The sequence below is a fragment of the Marmota monax genome, unplaced genomic scaffold (assembly GCF_021218885.2).
Source record: "Marmota monax isolate L192 unplaced genomic scaffold, Marmota_monax_Labrador192_F-V1.1 WCK01_AAM20220418_F8-fsc00042, whole genome shotgun sequence".
NCBI lineage: Eukaryota > Metazoa > Chordata > Mammalia > Rodentia > Sciuridae > Marmota > Marmota monax.
The window spans coordinates 12,132,131-12,150,169 of NW_026693008.1; the positions used below are offsets into that span (position 1 = coordinate 12,132,131).

The 18,039-nt window shown below is 38.4% G+C and overlaps 1 protein-coding gene across 16 annotated transcripts in view; it reads right to left on the minus strand.

The window, feature by feature from the left end:
* Positions 1-18,039, minus strand: part of Erc2 (ELKS/RAB6-interacting/CAST family member 2) — an 882,113-nt gene that overhangs the window by 576,945 nt on the left and 287,129 nt on the right. For all 16 annotated transcript variants that reach the window (XR_009227574.1, XR_009227575.1, XR_009227577.1 and 13 more), the window contains one exon: positions 4,239-4,394. Coding sequence is in view for 12 of the 16 variants with exons in the window: in XM_058582164.1 (XP_058438147.1) it covers positions 4,239-4,394 (156 nt within the window). In the remaining 4 variants the exon portion in view is untranslated. The remainder of the gene's footprint in view (positions 1-4,238; positions 4,395-18,039) is intronic.

The following is an 18,039-nucleotide window of genomic DNA, read 5'->3' on the forward strand; positions in this document are numbered from 1 at the left end:
CTTCTTATTTAGTTATTTCTAAATTTGCTTGGAATTTTTATAGTCTCTTGATAGATTCATATTTTCCCTTCTTTTATTTAAACATAACAAACCTATTTATAGTATTTGTCCTATAATTCTAACTTCTGAAGTTTTTTGCCTTCTATTTCTGCTGTGATTTCTTTCTGCTAGCTTCACTTATGGTGGCTGATTTTCTTGCAGATTATGTGAGTTTTATTTTTCACTGTATTCATGTTTTGAAGAACTTTAAGTGGAGTTGAGGCCTGTGTTGCACATGTGATTCTTCAAAGCATTTGTCTATGCCAGTATCTGAGGGCACTACCAACCAAGGATTCCTTTAAACTATATTCCCATCTTAAAGTTTTTATTTGGATTATCTCACATAGCACATCTGTGCAAGAGCCAGCTGGATTCTCAAAACAAGTTTTTTCACCTTGCACTTTGCTCAGGGTTTTAAAAGAGATAATTTTGTTCTGGAGGCCCCAAGTCTAAATGGAAAATGGGTAAAGTAGAGAGGTTATATATAGTTCTTCAGTCTGTGCACTAAGAATATAATTGTTTGGGATCCTAGTTTTATGTGGTGGTAATAATGGAGTTCCTATTAGATGCTTCCTCTAAACCAGATCAGTCTTCTGTCTCTTTTCTCCACTGACCTTGTAACTATGAAAACAGACACTTAAGTCTGTCTGACAAATGCCAATGTGAAGAAATAACCTGAGCGTGACTTGTAACACAAACTCCCTACTCTGGCTTAGTTTTGACCCTTGAGATTCTTTCTGATTTGACAGTTCCTAACTACATTTTAAAATATGTGTTTTCAAAAAAATCAGCATTTTTGTTGTTTTTTGCAACAAAAACTGACATAAAAATATCTAGCTACTGAAGTTACAGCTGAACATGAACTGAATGATTAGCCTAACAAAGAGTGAAACCAACATCTTCAGGCTGCACAACTTATTAGGTGACTATGGAAGGAAATCCTATTTCCCAGGAGAAGTCAAACTACATTGGGGAACAAACAGGTTTCATCCAGCTTACCAAATCTAAAGGACCAGTAGTGGCTGAATAGAAAATGGTCCTATAAAAGATTCTGGTTCTGCTTAAAGGTTCACTGGGAAAGCGGCATGCTTGCTTACTGATGTTCATGTGAGCAGGTGAGAGTACTATTCAGATACAGACAATTCATGAAAGATATTACTCCCCTATTTGAACAGATCATAAGCCCATGGTCATTTCTCTTTGGGACAAAAGTAATAGGTTCTCTCTTGCTCATATATAACAAGAATAAAGTATAAATAAATAGAGGGGAAATGAGAATTAAGACTACTTCAAATGAAAAAGGAAGTTAAACTCTGTTGTGATCAGCATGATCAGCACTCTCCTTAGGGGAAATTGCCCCCAAATCATATCCAGTTGTAGTTGACAGCACAGTGTATAGTTGATTTCACATATGAAACTGATTCATCTGAAATTAAAGCCCAAAAAACTTTCAACTCTGCATGCCTAAGCAAAGATGATGTTTATAGTGAAGAAAAAAAAAACTGATGTGTGCTAACTTTCACAAATACTGAAGTAGAAAGGTGGTATGGGGATTGAGGTATGGAAATAAATTTGAATGAAATCAACTTGGTCCACAGAATGGTGTTCACAGGAAGGAAGGGCAGGGCAGGATAGGTTGATAATAATAAAGTTCTTTCAGTCTATAAATATTAAGCAGGCAGTGGCTCTAAATAGCTTTCAGACTATCATTGCCATGAGGTAGATTTTAAATAAATATTTATGCTGACAATAACAGAAAAAGGCTTTCCTAGGGGAATACAGTTACAGGGTAAAAACTCATACTATTCCATAAAAATATGCCTTTTGCTTCTTTTACAGCCATAGACTCAATAAAAATGAGAAGTGATGCAATTGAACCTACATAAGAACTAAGGCTGGGGAAGGTCTGTCTCTGTGATGGCCAACAGAAAAGCCCGTTGGAATTACATCACATGCTTCATATGAAGTCCATGTGGACATCAGGCACACTTCATCCCGTCTGAAAATTCTTCCCCCACTTATGTCTGTGACACAACCAACACCCTGAAAAAACTACTCTGCCAAGGAACACAGCTTCTTTTTCACTGCAGATATGGCCTTCATGTCTAGAAAGTGATATGCTTATTATCATGCAGTTTGGGTTATGAGGTTTGTAATCTGTCAGAGGTTTATAAGAAAATGTGTTACAAATTCAGAATAAAGGGGGAGATCTAAGACAGCAGATCTAAGACAATGTCAGCTTCTCTGGAAAACACTGAAAACAGAGGGAGCAGTTAATATAGAAATGCTGGAATCAGTAGATAAAAAATGTGCTAGAATAGGAACAAAGTATTATACAGAAAGGGGGTGCCATTACTTTTTGGAGAAACAATTATTTATATGGTACATTCCATTCTCAAAGGCTTAATAATGTTCCTGCTTTCTCTGGCCTGTTCAGCTTTCACAATCAGATTCCTGTAAGCATTTAGAGTTGGATAGGAATCAGAGTTTCCCTCAGGAAACACTTGCAGAATTCAGAAGGTCTCCCAGAATCTCAATACTTAAGGACAATGTCCATGTGACAAAGGACTTGCTAGTTGTTGGGATTTCTGCCCTGGTCAACTATGTCTGGTATCCCTACCTTCATACCAGTTGAAATTCTAAAACTCTGCTTTTTTAAAATTTTTGTAACTAATCTTCCACCTTTCCAAAAAAATGTGATATCCCGATTTTGCTATGATATCATAATTATAAAAGCAATTTAGGTCTTCATTGCTACATAATTTAATCATAGACCTTTCAAAAGGCTCTACTAATTCCAGCCATCCACTCAGATAAAAATAGGGGTATATGTTTATTTAAAATATTCCCTTTCCCTTCAATCTACATTCTTTATTCATTGTAATAATTAGTGCAAACAACATTACTATGCTTAAATAAGAAATCCTGCTTACCTCTCAAAGTAGAATTAAGAGAAACCAGTAATGAGCAATAAATATTCTAGTTCAATCCAGTAAGAATATTCTTTCAATGAAGAAAATGTAAAAACTGACTCTTACTAGCACCATTTGGCTAATGTTTACCAGTCTCTAAGGTATATCTGCACGAATGAAGAATTCATTCTTATTTGTATTTCTCAGAAATAATTTTTTCTACATAATTCAGCTTAAACATAAAATTGCTATTATATTACTATTATTATTATCATTATTATTATTATTTAGTTATACACCTTCAAGAGTAATGTTTATAATTATTAGCTTTTTTTTTTTTTTTTTGAGCCAGGTGCTTTCACTGCATTATCTCTTTCAATCTCCTTGAGTCATATTTTAGACTTGGCAGTGTTGACCCCATTTTATAGAGGAAGAGAGTATGACTGAGTGACTTAAGTCACTTCCCCCAAGTCCATAAGCTAGCAAGGGCAAGCTAGAGACTTTCCAGAGTCTGTTTTTGTCTTTAGCCTGTACTCTTTACTTCTCACCCCACTACGAGATCTCTTCAAACATTCCTCAGACTTGACCATTTTGGAACTCAAATGCAACTAGCCACTAAAAGTTAATCTAACTAAAAAACTGATGGTCTCTTAGACAAAGGTGGGCTAATAAAGGTCATGACTTGCTTGCTAAAGACCACAGAAATGTTTTATTCACCTAAACAGATTCCATGATGAAGGACAGTTTGCCAATTTCAGGGCATTTCCAGCTGTAGAAATGACTTGAACAACTAATCTATTGTTGAATGATGGAATGGGAATGAAAAGCTAAAGTCAAAACAATAATTTCCCCCAAACTTCTTTTTTTTTTTCTTCTTCTCTCAGTACTGGGATTGAACCCTGGGCCTCTCGTGTGATCATAGACAAGTGCTCTACCACTGAGTTAGAGCCTCAGCCCAAACTTTGAGTTCATTCATATATATTCCTGTGGTCTTCATTCCTACAGTAATTTAGGGACTGTGTGTGCTGCACCTTGGCTGTCGTGGTTTATGATATTTTGTTAAGACCTAAACCTCACAATGAATAGAAATCCCACCCAAAGTTTTCTCTGATCCCTTTATGGAATCTACATTTCTGAACTAACAATCCTCTGCATTATTCTTCATTGTTCATTTAGTTCATGATATTACATAAAGCAGATTATGTAAGTATTTGGAAAAAGTATGCATGCAAACCATAACTTTCTAGTCACACCAAGAATATAAAAGTCTGTAACTCTGGTTTGTACCTTGGTCTTCATAAACTTGGAGTGACTTTTGTAAACCTCTATTTGTTTGATCTCTTCTTCACGGTCCTCAGTGTTCAGCACACCATTGGCTTTTAACATCTGGATCTCATCCTCAAGATCCCTTATGTTTCGCTCTAATGAAGCGATTTTTGTGTCCTGTTGGTGGAAAAAAGAAAGAAAGAACATTGTTGTTGTTTTTTTTTTTTCCAGCATTGTCAGAAACAGAGTTTTAAAAAGCAATTTGGTAGTAATACATTAATTATGTAGATATAATCCTAAATTCTGGAAAATGTATTTTTTTCACTTCCAAGGATCATTTATAAGATAACTAGGTTTATAATCCAGTCACATGTCACATGTCAACACAATACAGAGAGTTATTTCAATTTGTTTCACTAATATCTAGGAACCAAATTACCAAAACAATGGTGACAACAGGGATTTAAAGTGTTAAAGAAAAACATGATTTAAGTGGAAAATTGATAATTTGGAATATAGTCTAGCAAGGACTATATTTTTAAGTCCACTTGAAAACATAAAAAAAGCATTGGTTCAAGCATATATTCCGTGGCTGGTTTTATAAGGCATGCTTGGAATTTGACTCAGAAGGAAATTCAAACCTACTAATGGAGAAAAGGATTCTCATCCAAAATGCAGATATAAGCGAAATTAAATAACTGAATCTTGACTTAGTATGACTGATACACTAAATATTGAAAATTTATAGCAACTGGAAATAATATATCACAACATCATGATTTATTTGGCCAGCAGTCAGGTCCCTACGTGACAAAAAACATGACTACCTTGCAGGGCATTTCTAACCTATTGATTTACAGACCCCAAAAAACTAGAAATATTACATTCAGATGTGGGATTAATTGAGAAAAAAAACAACCAAAGACAGACTCTATACACAAGAGAGTACATAATAAGAGACAATGCATTCGACATAGAAAAGAAAGAGCTTTTGCAGCAGAACCAAGCAAGCAAGCAAACAACAACAAAAAAATTTCCCCAACCTCAGGAATTAGACTCAAATTAGTCTTCAGAATGAAGCACATCAAAAGTTTGACCTTAAATTTTCTTACTGTCACCCATTTACCTGTTGTTTTACTGCAAAGATTTAAGGAGCTTATATTAAATTTGTCATTGAACATTAATGAAAACAAGTCACCAATTCTTTTTTTTTTTAAGAATCTAAAAGACTAAGAATTTCAAAAGTAAACACTATAAAGGGCTATTTTATTTATAACTAATTCATTTTTTAAAAGTCTTCTAACAAACATGTCTGTCCTGTCTTTGTGGCTATTATTTATTTTATTTTCCTATATTATTTGCTCAATAGCATACCTCCTGTAGCAATATAATAATAATTACAATCATCAAGTCATCATATTAAAAGGAGGAAAAGGAAGAAAAATGACAACTATTTACTGAGCTTCATTAAGTACCCATAACCAAGGGCTCAGAGTACAGTAGACACTTTTATTAACCCTCAGAAAAATCCCAAGGTGAAATAAAAGGATTCTAAAATTTTCAAGATTATTATGACAAGTTACGTACTGCAGCTTCATTTTCCTTTAAAAAGAACACCTATTATAGTTTTCCAGTTATAAAAGCAACATACTTTAAATGCAGGAGAAATGGAGAAAATCTCTTTCTTCTATCTAGAGAAAACTACCATTCATGTTGTTTATGGATAGTCTATCAGTATTTTTCAATTTTAGATGCCACCACTGGAAATCTTGAATACTACCAGTTTGATAAAGGGAAGTATTATGGATTGAATGTTTGTGTTCCACCTCAAATTTATATATGAATTAATCTCAAGGTGATAATATTTGGAGACGGGCCTTTGGAAGATAATTAGGGTTAGATGAGGTCGTGATGATGGGAACTTAATGACGACATTAATGCCTTTATAGGAAGAGACACCAGACATTAATGCCTTTATAGGATGAGACACCAGAGAGTACATGTGTGTGTTCTCCCTCTCTTTTCCTCCTCCCCTCATATAATGTCATAGCAAGAAAGTGGCCAACTACAAGTCAGGGAAAGTGCCCCCCTCAGAACCCAACCATGCTTGACCTCCTGATCTGAGACTCCCAGCCTCCAGTACTTTGAAAAACAAATTCCCATTGTTTACCCCACCCAGTCTATGGTATTTTATTAAGGCAGCCCAAGCTGATGGACACGGGAATCATACTTAGTGACTCACTTGAGTTCTAAGCTATGAGAACTTCACAGATTAAAAAAGGAACAATTTAAAGGCTATGGGAGGGGACTGGTGTTGTGGCTCAGTGGCAGAGTGTTTGCCTCACACATGTGAGGCTCTGTGTTGGATCCTCAGCACCACATAAAAATAAACAAACAACAAAAAAAAAGATGTTAAAAATATATATATTTTAAAAAAAAGAGAGTTTACAAGAGGGCTGAGGTTGTAGCTCAGTGGTAGAGCACTTGCCTCACACACAAGGCCCTGGGTTCAATCCTCAACACCACATACAATAAATGAATAAAAATAAAGATACTGTGTCCATCTACAACTAAAACAATTTTTTAAAGAGAATATAATTTTTATAAAAGTTTAACTGGAAGTGTGAACCTACTTTCTACATATAAAATCTTCTGGAATTTTAGACCCAAGTCTGAAGAGACCACATTTATATTTGTGTGTATACACATATATACATATTTAAGAGTGTGTGTGTGTGTGTGTGTGTGTGTGTGTGTCTGTCTGTCTGTCTGTCTATCGGGACAGCAATACACTGGATAGCCCTCACATCATGGATTTTTTTTTTTTCCAGTACCATGGTTTGAACACACAGCTTCATACATGGTAGGCAAGCAATCTACCACAGAGCTACATGCCTCGCCCTTTTCTTAGTGTCTTGCTAAGTTGCCCAGGCTGGTCTGGAACTTAGACCCTTCCTGCCTCAGCCTCCTAAGTAACTACAATTATAGACAAATGCCACTGTGCCCAGTTTAGACCTTAATTTTGTTTTAATTTTTAATTTTTTATAACACTGGGTAGAATTCCAGGCTTCAATCATGTAGGCAAGTGGAGAAGAAATTGCATTCTCATAAACCCTCAGTGTCATGCTCAGTCAACTCCTGAGGCTTTAAAAATGACCACAGCTACCCACCTTCTATGGTTGGAAGGCATTTTCCATTGGATGGTAAAAAATTACATACTACTAAGGAAAGATCAGAACTGGATAAGATACAAAGTTTCTTAATAGACCAAATCTTCTTGATTTAAAAGTGACAAAAGATTTTGAAAATATTTTTCACTTTTACTAAGTTTTTAAATTAATTAATATCTTTCTTTTATCTCAAACTATTCCCACCCTTTACCTGCAGCTATCCTGATATATAAAAAGAAATAATGTTGTAGGAGGCACTTTCATAAGGATATATTTATTCTGTCCTTATCTTTATTTCTGATCTAATGTAACAAGTCAAGTTTATGAGCAATAGAAATCATTCTTGAAATCATGAGCGTAGAGAGAAATAAATAAGAAAACACAATTATGATCCGCAAGGAGAACAGATATAAAATACAGATGGTTTTTGGTTGTGACCAAGAAGATAAGCAAAACATTGAGACAGAAAAAGACCAAGGAAACATAGACCTGAAAATCAAAGGCAAATAAAATGGCTGCCACACTCACGGTTTCACAAATGCCTCAGCTCCAAGAACTCGGGCAGAAGGAGTTTTATCAGTAAAACAAAACAAAAACTCTAGAACTAGACAAATGGCCAAAAGCTTGCATATTCAAGAGGAATATGGAAGTCCATATATAGCTGAAAGTGGTATATGGATGTTTTCTTTCAGAAAAGACGTGCTCAATAGCTCTAAGCATTGATCTAGAGTACAGAGGTGAAAAAAATGAAGATATATGCTGTACTATCCTGAAAAGTTTCAGAAGGTCGAGCGACATGTCACTCCTAATCACCAGATTTTACTTCATCTGAACATCTTTATGTGTTATTAACAACTGGTATTTTAAATCAATTTATGTTGTGATTTTCCAAACATATCTTGATCGTTTCACTAATAAACAAGCTCTAGAAGCAGATAAGTGTGGGCCTTCCTTAAAGATACAAGGAAGGGAAGATACAAAATACAGTGACTTTCCCCAAAGTCTATAATAACCAAATGTTCCATGTTAATCTCAAAGTTATATTAGTAAGTTGAAGAATCAAAATAACAATTGGAGTTATTCAAGGAAAAACTTGCCACAATTATCCCAGTTTAATATTAGTGGGGCTTAACTATCCAGATCACTTTGTTAGTTTCTGTCACTCAAAAGTGGTTTAAACTTGATCTGACTTTAACAGCAAAACAAGAGGCATGGACTCCCATACTGAATTCATCACCTAATGTCTCAGGAGACATTTTCCCAATAGTCTTGAGATAAGAAGACAATTTGTCTTTTTAAATTTTATATTTTGCTTATAGACTGGTAAGAATATGGAAAAAAATTTTCAGGGGGGAAACAAAATTGTTGTTTCTTTCCCGTTAATTAGAAAAATTAACCTGGACTGAGTAACTCTTTCAAGCCCTTTCTTTCTACACATTTGTAAAATACTTGTAAAAATTTTATACATATATTGGGATCACAACTCCTACTTAAAATGCATATGTAAGACCATTTTACTATATTATTCAAAAGATGCAAAATAGGTGTCCCTCAGCTAATAAATAAGCCACCAGAACTAAACCCTATCAGCCATTTAGGTCCACCCTACTAGTTTTAAACTAACCATGAATATTAGAACTAGTTCTTTTTTTTAATATTTATTTTGTAGTTGTAGTTGGACACAATACCTTTATTTATTTATTTTTATGTGGTGCTGAGGATGGAACCCAGGGCCTCACACATGCAAAGCGAGCACTCTACTGCTGAGCCACAATCCCAGCCCTAGAACTAGCTCTTGGGCACAGGAATTGTAGCAATGAAAATACAAATTGAGCGGGAAAACCAAAATACATTTATTTCTGTCTTTTCTCTCTTTACAAAATAATCGTTGCATTTTTTTTTCCCTAGGACATGTATGCCTGGGATTGGTAGTGAACTTAAAAACAGGGATTTACTCTCATTCATTCCTTTAACTACTTGGTTCCAGTTACTTTGCCAGGTGTGAGATACCAATTCGATCTCAACAAGATACATGAATATCATTCTTTAACAAGAGAGTATCTAGATCTTTACTAATCAAAATGTAGTCTACAGATTAGCAGAATGGATATCATCTGGGGGCTTTATAGACATGCAAAATCTCAGGCTAACAATGCAGAACTTCTAAATCTGAATCTAAATTTCCTCAAGGTCTTTAGATGATTCAGATATTTTAAATACTGCAGGTATTCAGAAGGCACAAGATTGAACAATGCATAAGAGACCAAGGGAACTTTACTAAGTACATTTAGAGAAATATAAACCTACTTTCAAGAGCTATCCATCTTGGCACAAGTGTACAGCAACCCCGGGAGCAAACTTTCTAGAACATCTTTTCCAGTCGAGATGCTATTATTACTCATTTTGTGTTTGTCAAATATTATATGCCCCTTAAACAGCAAGAAATAGATTTCAGTTCATCTCTAGGAATTGTGAACACTTAAATGGTGAGTGGGTAGCACATAAAAAAAAGCAACATTTAGTCACAAAAAGAAACGATTCTGTTATTTCTGAGTGTCACAGTGTGCTTTCTTTTAAATACTAAGAATTACTAAGAATTTCATTTTAATATCAGGCCAAGAAGAAAAAATTACAAGCAGTTTTTACAGAGCAAGGAACTCACCGTGATCACGTATCAAGTCTATAGACGTTGATCAACAAACTTAGTGCCAACTTGGTTTAAAGAAGATGTGATCTAATGTTCAGGAAATGTCCCTACATAATTATATTACACTTTATTTAGAATAAAATTCTAAACTATTATTACTGGATACCACAGAGGCTGTTGAAGGCGTAACTTTTAAAAAATCATAGTTATAGCTGCAAACTACTAACTGAATAGCTCTTGGTCTTGGGCTGTCTTTTCTCTTTACAAAATAATGCCTTGACTTTGGAAGGATTTATTGAGTGTCCTAACCATGGTCATAGGAACTCCAGTTAAGCATTCCAGAAAGAAGGTGACATAGTCCTAAGACATATTTGGGAGAAAAATGCATAATAAGAAATTAAAAAAAAAAAAACTCCTCTTAGGACTTATCAAACTATAAAAAGATGAAAATGACGAGGACATGCTGCTGTTTTGTTTTATCTGGTTTTACAGATGACTGTCTAATTCTTCACGGCAAAACATACAAGCACAGAACCAGGCTGGACTAGGTCAAATTAAAAGCAATTAGATCTTCAGGGAATAGTCTGAGAAGGGCAATAGCTGGGTCAAATGGTGGTTCCATTCCCAGCTTTCCCAGGAATCTCCATACTACTTTCCAAATTGGCCGCACCAATTTGCAGTCCCACCAGCAATGTACAAGAGTACCCTTTTCCCCACAACCTCTCCAGCACTTGTTGTTGTTTGCCTTCATAATGGCTGCTAATCGTACTGGAGTGAGATGGTAACGATGTTCATAGCAGCACAATTCACAATAGCTAGACTGTGGAACCAACCCAGATGCCCTACAATAGATGAATGGATAAAAAAAAAAGTGGCATTTATACACAATGGAGTATTACGCAGCACTAAAAAATGACAAAATCATGGAATCTGCAGGGAAATGGATGGCATTAGAGCAGATCATGCTAAGTGAAGCTAGCCAATCCCTAAAAAACAAATGCCAAATGTCTTCTTTGATATAATGAAAACAACTAAGAACAGAGCAGGGAGGAAGAGCAGGAGAAAAAGATCAACTTTAAACAGAGACATGAGGTGGGAGGGAAAGGGAGAGAAAAGGGAAATTGCATGGAAATGGAAGGAGACCCTCATTGATATACAAAATTACATATAAGAGAATTTGAGGGGGAAGGGGAAAAACAAAAAAACAAGAGAAAGAATTAAATTATAGTAGATGGGGTAGAGAGTGAAGATGGGAGGGGAGGGGAGGGGGATAGTAGAGGATAGGAAAGGTAGCAGAATACAACAGTTACTAATATGGCATTATGTAAAAATGTGGATGTGTAATTGATGTGATTCTGCAATCTGTATTTGGGGTAAAAATGGGAGTTCATAACCCACTTGAATCGAATGTATGAAAAATGATATGTCAAGAGTTTTGTAATGTTTTGAATAACCAATAAAAAAGAAAAAAAAGCAATTAGAATTCTTATCATGGTTTCATTTGCCTACTTCTGACTTGTTCTTCATGAAGCTCAGGCCTCTGGAAGGCATCCTTCCTATTGTGTACACACTACTGATAACCTGCCAAAAGATAAAATCTCTCTAGTGGTTCTTGTTCTATGTGATTTTTTGAAGTTCTGATTTCCATTTTTGAGTCTGTTTTATTGTTCACAGAGTTAAGTCTATCAGAAAGTCTAACAAAATTTCAGACAGACTACACAAAAAAGGTGAAAAATCTAACCCTTAGAGTGTCATAAACCTGGATGCCAATCTAAGTTCATGCTTTACATTTTGGGGCAGGATGCTCAGCCTCTCTGAAATAAGATTGCTCACAAGCATGTTAAAAAAAATTACAAATGATGTATGATGCATGCAAAGTACCTATCATGGAACCCCTGCCTGTAGAGTAAGGTTTGCCATTATTATCAGAAATCAACTATAACGCAGTCCACATCAACTCCCCAGTTCTATTAGATACACAAGACCGTTACTTCCATTTTTTATTCAACCCTGTTTAACTTTGTGAGCATATTTCCAACCTTGCTAATCCTGTAACCTAAGATTGTTATGAGAATTAAATGAGTCACAGCACGTAAATCTTCCAGTATAATAGGTAATACACATCCACAATAGGTACTGAATGAACTTACTGTTTTCTTCTCTCCCATTTCTTATATAGCATATCTATGACTTTTTCTTTCTTTCTTTTGTTCTTTTTTGTTTTTGTTTTTTTCTGTTTGTATTTTTTTTCCATCTGCTCAACCTCTTTTCCTATTGGGAAGTGTATCTCCCCTACTCCCTGTACTTTGTTTATTTTTGTTTTGTTTCAAACTGAGGATGATACTGAGGGCTTCATACATGCTAGGCAAACACTCTACAAATACTACCACTCAGCCACATCTCCAGCCTCCCAACTCCCTTTAGTTTAGGGGTTTTTCAACTGTGTATCCCTGCCAAGAGGCAAGTACCATGGATCTTCTAAGTATAGTGATTGGTTTAGCTAGAGTTATGAATTCACCCCTAGCCAATCAGAGTTCTTCTAGGAAGATTACTAAATACAGGGCTAGAACAGATCTGACTATATATCTGCTGTCTGTCTCTTCTGAGAGTAAGGAAAATGTGGGCTTATAGTTGGCTGTGGCCTGCATATCATTTGAATACCTAGATATAGCTGTGTCTGAACCATCCACTATCCAGAATGCCAAATTACAAGAGTAAAGCCTCTGTCACTTGTAACAGAGGAGTATAATGCACAAGTAATAGTATGAAAGGAAACACCAAAACAGAGTAAGATGCAATATTCGCAGAAAATGAGAAATTAGTAAAACTACTATATTACTGTCAAAAGCTCTCCAGAAAGCACAGGAAGATTTGCACAATTTGGGATTTGCACAACAATAAAGTTACCATAAAGAAGATAAAATTATTTCTGGTCAGTACTAATAATGCACACAAAAACATAAGCATTAAGTATGGTATGCAGCATATAATATTTAAAAGAACAAGAGAATGAATACAGACTATGTATCAAGGAGTTAAAAGACAGATTAAAGAGCATAGATCATGTTTAGTTGCAGAGGAGTTGGAAATGAAAGTTAACCAGTCTTTAGAACCAAGCCAGGAATATGTTCTTGGGTATGACCAAGAGTCATTTAAAATCTTGTAAACAAGATGGCAATAAGATGGTATTTGTGAAGTTAATGATAAAAGCAAAAGCTAAAACTGAAGTTGAGACGACAGAGGTGGTGAAAGAATTCTCAGACATAGCTGAAAATCAAGATTAGAAAAACCAGGATTCGGGAAGATGGCGGCGAGGGGAGTGCATTGCCCCCGTGTGCTGCGTCACTGTGTGGGAGTATGACAAGTCAGGACGGCTAAAGGCTATCTTGTTAGGAATTTCCAGCAATAGTGGGGTGCTCCGGAACCTGGAGGAAGGATTTCCATCGCACGAGGATCGGCTACGGGGACTCAAACGCGAGAGATTTGTCTCACGGAGGGTAACACTGCTTATTCAGCAAATCGCCCCGCGGCTAGAGTCTGCAGCGCGCGCTGGGAAACAAGGAGGAGATAGTGGCGCAGGGATACAGCGCTGCAGTTTCTGCCAGCCGTGCAAGCTCCGTACTCAGGGCTGAATTCTGGGTTCGAGACGGGGGAAGGAAGCGGTCCATTTCGGTTCTCCACACCGGTCAGACCACAGAGGAGGCCAGCGGCCACCATCTTGAAGAGCTGATGTCACCATCCCTGTTTTCGACTGACCGCAGCTCATTCAGCCATAGAACAGGTAATTTCAGGCTGCCATTCGCCTGCGGCTTGTGGACAGATTGCTCGGGCTCAGTGCCTGGGTGCTTCTTGGAGCCTGCTCTTATCAGAGCGTGCACCGAGCGCGGGGCGGCCGAGTTCCGGATCCCGGAACTGCCCTGGCCCAGGGCTGGGGAGCCCGCGGAATCTGCTTCTTGGAGCCTGCTCTTATCAGAGCATACACCGAGCACGGAACAGCCGAGTTCCGGCTCCCGGAATTGCTCTGGCCCAGGGCTAAGGAGCCCGCGGAAACTGCTTCTCGGTCCGGGTCCTGCTGAGGGCCAGTCAGGACTCACCCGTTGCTTTGGTTGCCCGGCAAGGGGAACGAAATGCTGCCATTCGCATAGGATACTAACATGGCAGAGATCTGATGTCATCAGAAAGCGGAGGAGGAGAGAACTTCATCAATACCAGCAGCGACAGAAACAGTTGGTCTCCTGGTAGGGGGGGTGAGGCACAGACACCCGAGTCTCTCTCGATTTGTCGTCGAGCCAGAGGGGAGGAGCCGGGCCGCCGCCCGTGCCCGGAGCAGGCCCAGCGGCTCGCCGGCGTGGTGATCGCGTGACCCCAATTGGAGAGGGGGCAGAGCAGAGCCGCCACCTGCGCCCCCAAGGTGGGCAGACCCGCGACCCAGTGGTACACGGGCGTGGTAGGAGGGGCAGGGCAGAGCTGCCGCCCGCGCCTGCAAGGTAAGCAGACCTGCGACAGACTGGCGGGTCAGGCCCAGCGGCCTGCCAGCGTGGTACACATGTCACCCCAACTGGAGCAGGGGCAGAGCAGAGCCTTCGCCGCGCCCGGATCAGGCCCCGCCGGTGTGGTGGTCACGTGACCCCAATTGGAGTGGGGGCGGAGCGGAACCACCACCCGTGCCGGCAGGGTGAGCAGACCTGTGACCAACCTGCAGATCAGGCCCAGCGGCCCGCAGGCATGGTAGGAGGGGCAGGGCAGAGCCGCCGCCCGCGCCTGCAAGGTAGGTAGACCTGCGACAGACCGGCGGATCATGCCCAGGAGCCTGCCGGTGTGGTATACACGTCACCCCAATTGGAGTAGGGGCAGAGCAGAGTCGTCACCCGTGCCAGGAACAGGCCCAGCGACCTGCCGGCGTGGTAGTCACGACACCCCAATTGGAGTAGGGGCAGAGCAGAACCGCCACCCGTGCCCGAAAGGTGGGCAGACCTGCGACCGACCAGCGGGACAGGCCCAGTGGCCTGCCGGTGCGACAGACACGTCACCCCATTTGGAGTAGGGGCAGAGCAGAGCCGCCGCCCACACCTGCAGGGTAGGCAGACCTGCAACCGACCGGCGGATCAGGCCCGGTGGCCTGCCGGCGTGGTACACTCGTCACCCCAATTGGAGTAGGGGCAGTACAGAGCCACCGCCCGCGCCCAAAACAGGCCCAGTGACCTGCCGGCGTGGTAGTCACGACACCCCAATTGGAGTAAGGAGAGAGCAGAGCCGCCGCCCATGCCTGCAAGGTAGGCAGACCGCAGCCCGACCCTGCAAGGGAGACTTTTCAACTATACAAGAGCAATATAAATATATAGGAGAAAAAAACATTTCAAAAACATAACAGTTTCACCAAGCAGAAAGAAATGCAAGCAGTAAGAAAAGACAAGGAAAGAAAGGACCACAAGCAATGCAGGTCAACTCAACTTTAGAAGAGGTAACAGCTGCAGCAGATGGAATGTCAGATAAAGAATTCAGGATATACATGCTTCAGATGATCTGGAGTATCAAGGAAGACATTAGACAGCAAAATCAGACAATGAAAGATCACTTCGACAATGAATTACACAAACAAATCCAGGAAGCAAAAGATCAACTATACAGGGAGATAGAGGTTATAAAAAACAAACAAACAAACAGAAATCCTGGAAATGCAGGAAGCAATAAACCAACTTAAAAACTCAATGGAGAATACTACCAGCAGAGTAGAACACTTAGAAGATAGAACATCAGACAATGAAGACAAAGTATTTCAACTTGAAAAGAACACAGACAGCTCAGCAAGACTGTTAAGAAACCATGAGCAGAACATCCAAGAAATATGGGATAACATAAAGAGACCAAACTTAAGAGTCATTGGGATACAGGAAGGTATAGAGCTCCAAACCAAAGGAATGAGCAATCTATTCAATGAAATAATACGAGGAAACTTCCCAGACTTGAAGAATGAGACAGAATCCCAAACCCTAGAAGCCTACAGGACGCCGAATGTGCAAAATCATAAGAGATCCACACCTAGACACATTATAATGAAGATGCCCAACATACAGAATAAGGAGAGAATTTTAAAAGCTACAAGAGAAAGGAAGCAGATTACATTGAGGGGTAAGCCAATCAGGATAACAGCTGATCTTTCAACACAGACTCCGAAAGCTAGAAGATCCTGGAATAACATATTTCAAACACTGAAAGAAAATGGGTTCCAACCGAGAATTGTGTATCCAGCGAAATTAAGCTTCAGGATGGAAGATGAAATTAAAACCTTCCACGATAAACAAAAGTTAAAACAATTTGCAGCTAGAAAACCATCTCTTCAAAATATCCTTGGCAAAACATTACAGGAAGAGGAAATAGAAAATAACAATAAAAACCAACAGTGGGAGGTAGGACAGTAAAGGGGGGGAAAATAATCAAAGAGGAAAACAAACCATGTTTAGTAACATAAATAAACAAATATGGCTGGAAGAACAACCCATATCTCAATAGTAACCCTAAATGTTAATGGCTTAAACTCACCAATTAAGAGACACAGGCTAGTAGAATGGATCACAAAACAAGACCCAACAATATTGTGCCTACAGGAGACGCATTTGATAGGAAAAGACATACATAGGCTGAAGGTGAAAGGTTGGGAAAAATCATATCACTCATATGGACTTCGGAAACAAGCAGGAGTGTCCATACTCATATCAAATAAAATAGATTTCAAGCCAAAGTTAATCAAAAGGGATAAAGAGGGACACTACATACTGCTTAAGGGAACCATACACCAACAAGACATAACAATCATAAATATATATGCCCCAAACAATGGTGCAGCTATGTTCATCAAACAAACTCTTCTCAAGTTCAAGAGTCTAATAGACCACCATACAATAATCATGGGAGACTTCAACACACCTCTCTCGTCACTGGACAGATCTTCCAAACAAAAGTTGAATAAGGAAACTATAGAACTCAATAACACAATTAATAACCTAGACTTAATTGACGTATATAGAATATACCACCCAACATCAAGCAGTTACAATTTTTTCTCAGCAGCACATGGATCCTTCTCAAAAATAGATCATATATTATGTCACAGGGCAACTCTTAGACAATATAAAGGAGTAGAGATAATACCATGCATCTTATCTGATCATAATGGAATGAAACTGAAAATCAACGATAAAAGAAGGAAGGAAAAAGCATACATCACTTGGAGAATGAACAATAGGTTACTGAATGATCAATGGGTTATAGAAGACATCAAGGAGGAAATTAAAAAATTCTTAGAAATAAATGAAAACACAGACACAACATATCGGAATCTATGGGACACATTGAAAGCAGTTCTAAGAGGAAAATTCATTGCTTGAAGTTCATTCCTTAAAAAAAGAAAAAACCAACATATAAATGATCTCACACTTCATCTCAAAATTCTAGAAAAAGAAGAGCAAAACAACAGCAAAAGAAGTAGAAGGCAAGAAATAATGAAAATCAGAGCTGAAATTAATGAAATCGAAACAAAAGAAACAATTGAAAAAATTGACAAAACTAAAAGTTGGTTCTTTGAAAAAATAAACAAAATCGACAGACCCTTAGCCATGCTAGCGAAGAGAAGAAGAGAGAGAACTCAAATTACTAGCATACGGGATGAAAAAGGCAATATCACAACACACACTTCAGAAATACAGAAGATAATCAAAATTATTTTGAATCCTTATACTCCAATAAATTAGAAGATAGTGAAGGCATAGATAAATTTCTTAAGTCATATGATCTGCCCAGATTGAGTCAGGAGGATATAGACAACCTAAACAGATCAATATCAATTGAGGAAATAGAAGAAACCATCAAAAGACTACCAACTAAGAAAAGCCCAGGACCAGATGGGTATACAGCAGAGTTTTACAAAACCTTTAAAGAGGAACTAATACCAATACTTTTCAAGCTACTTCGGGAAATAGAAAAAGAGGGAGAACTTCCAAATTCATTC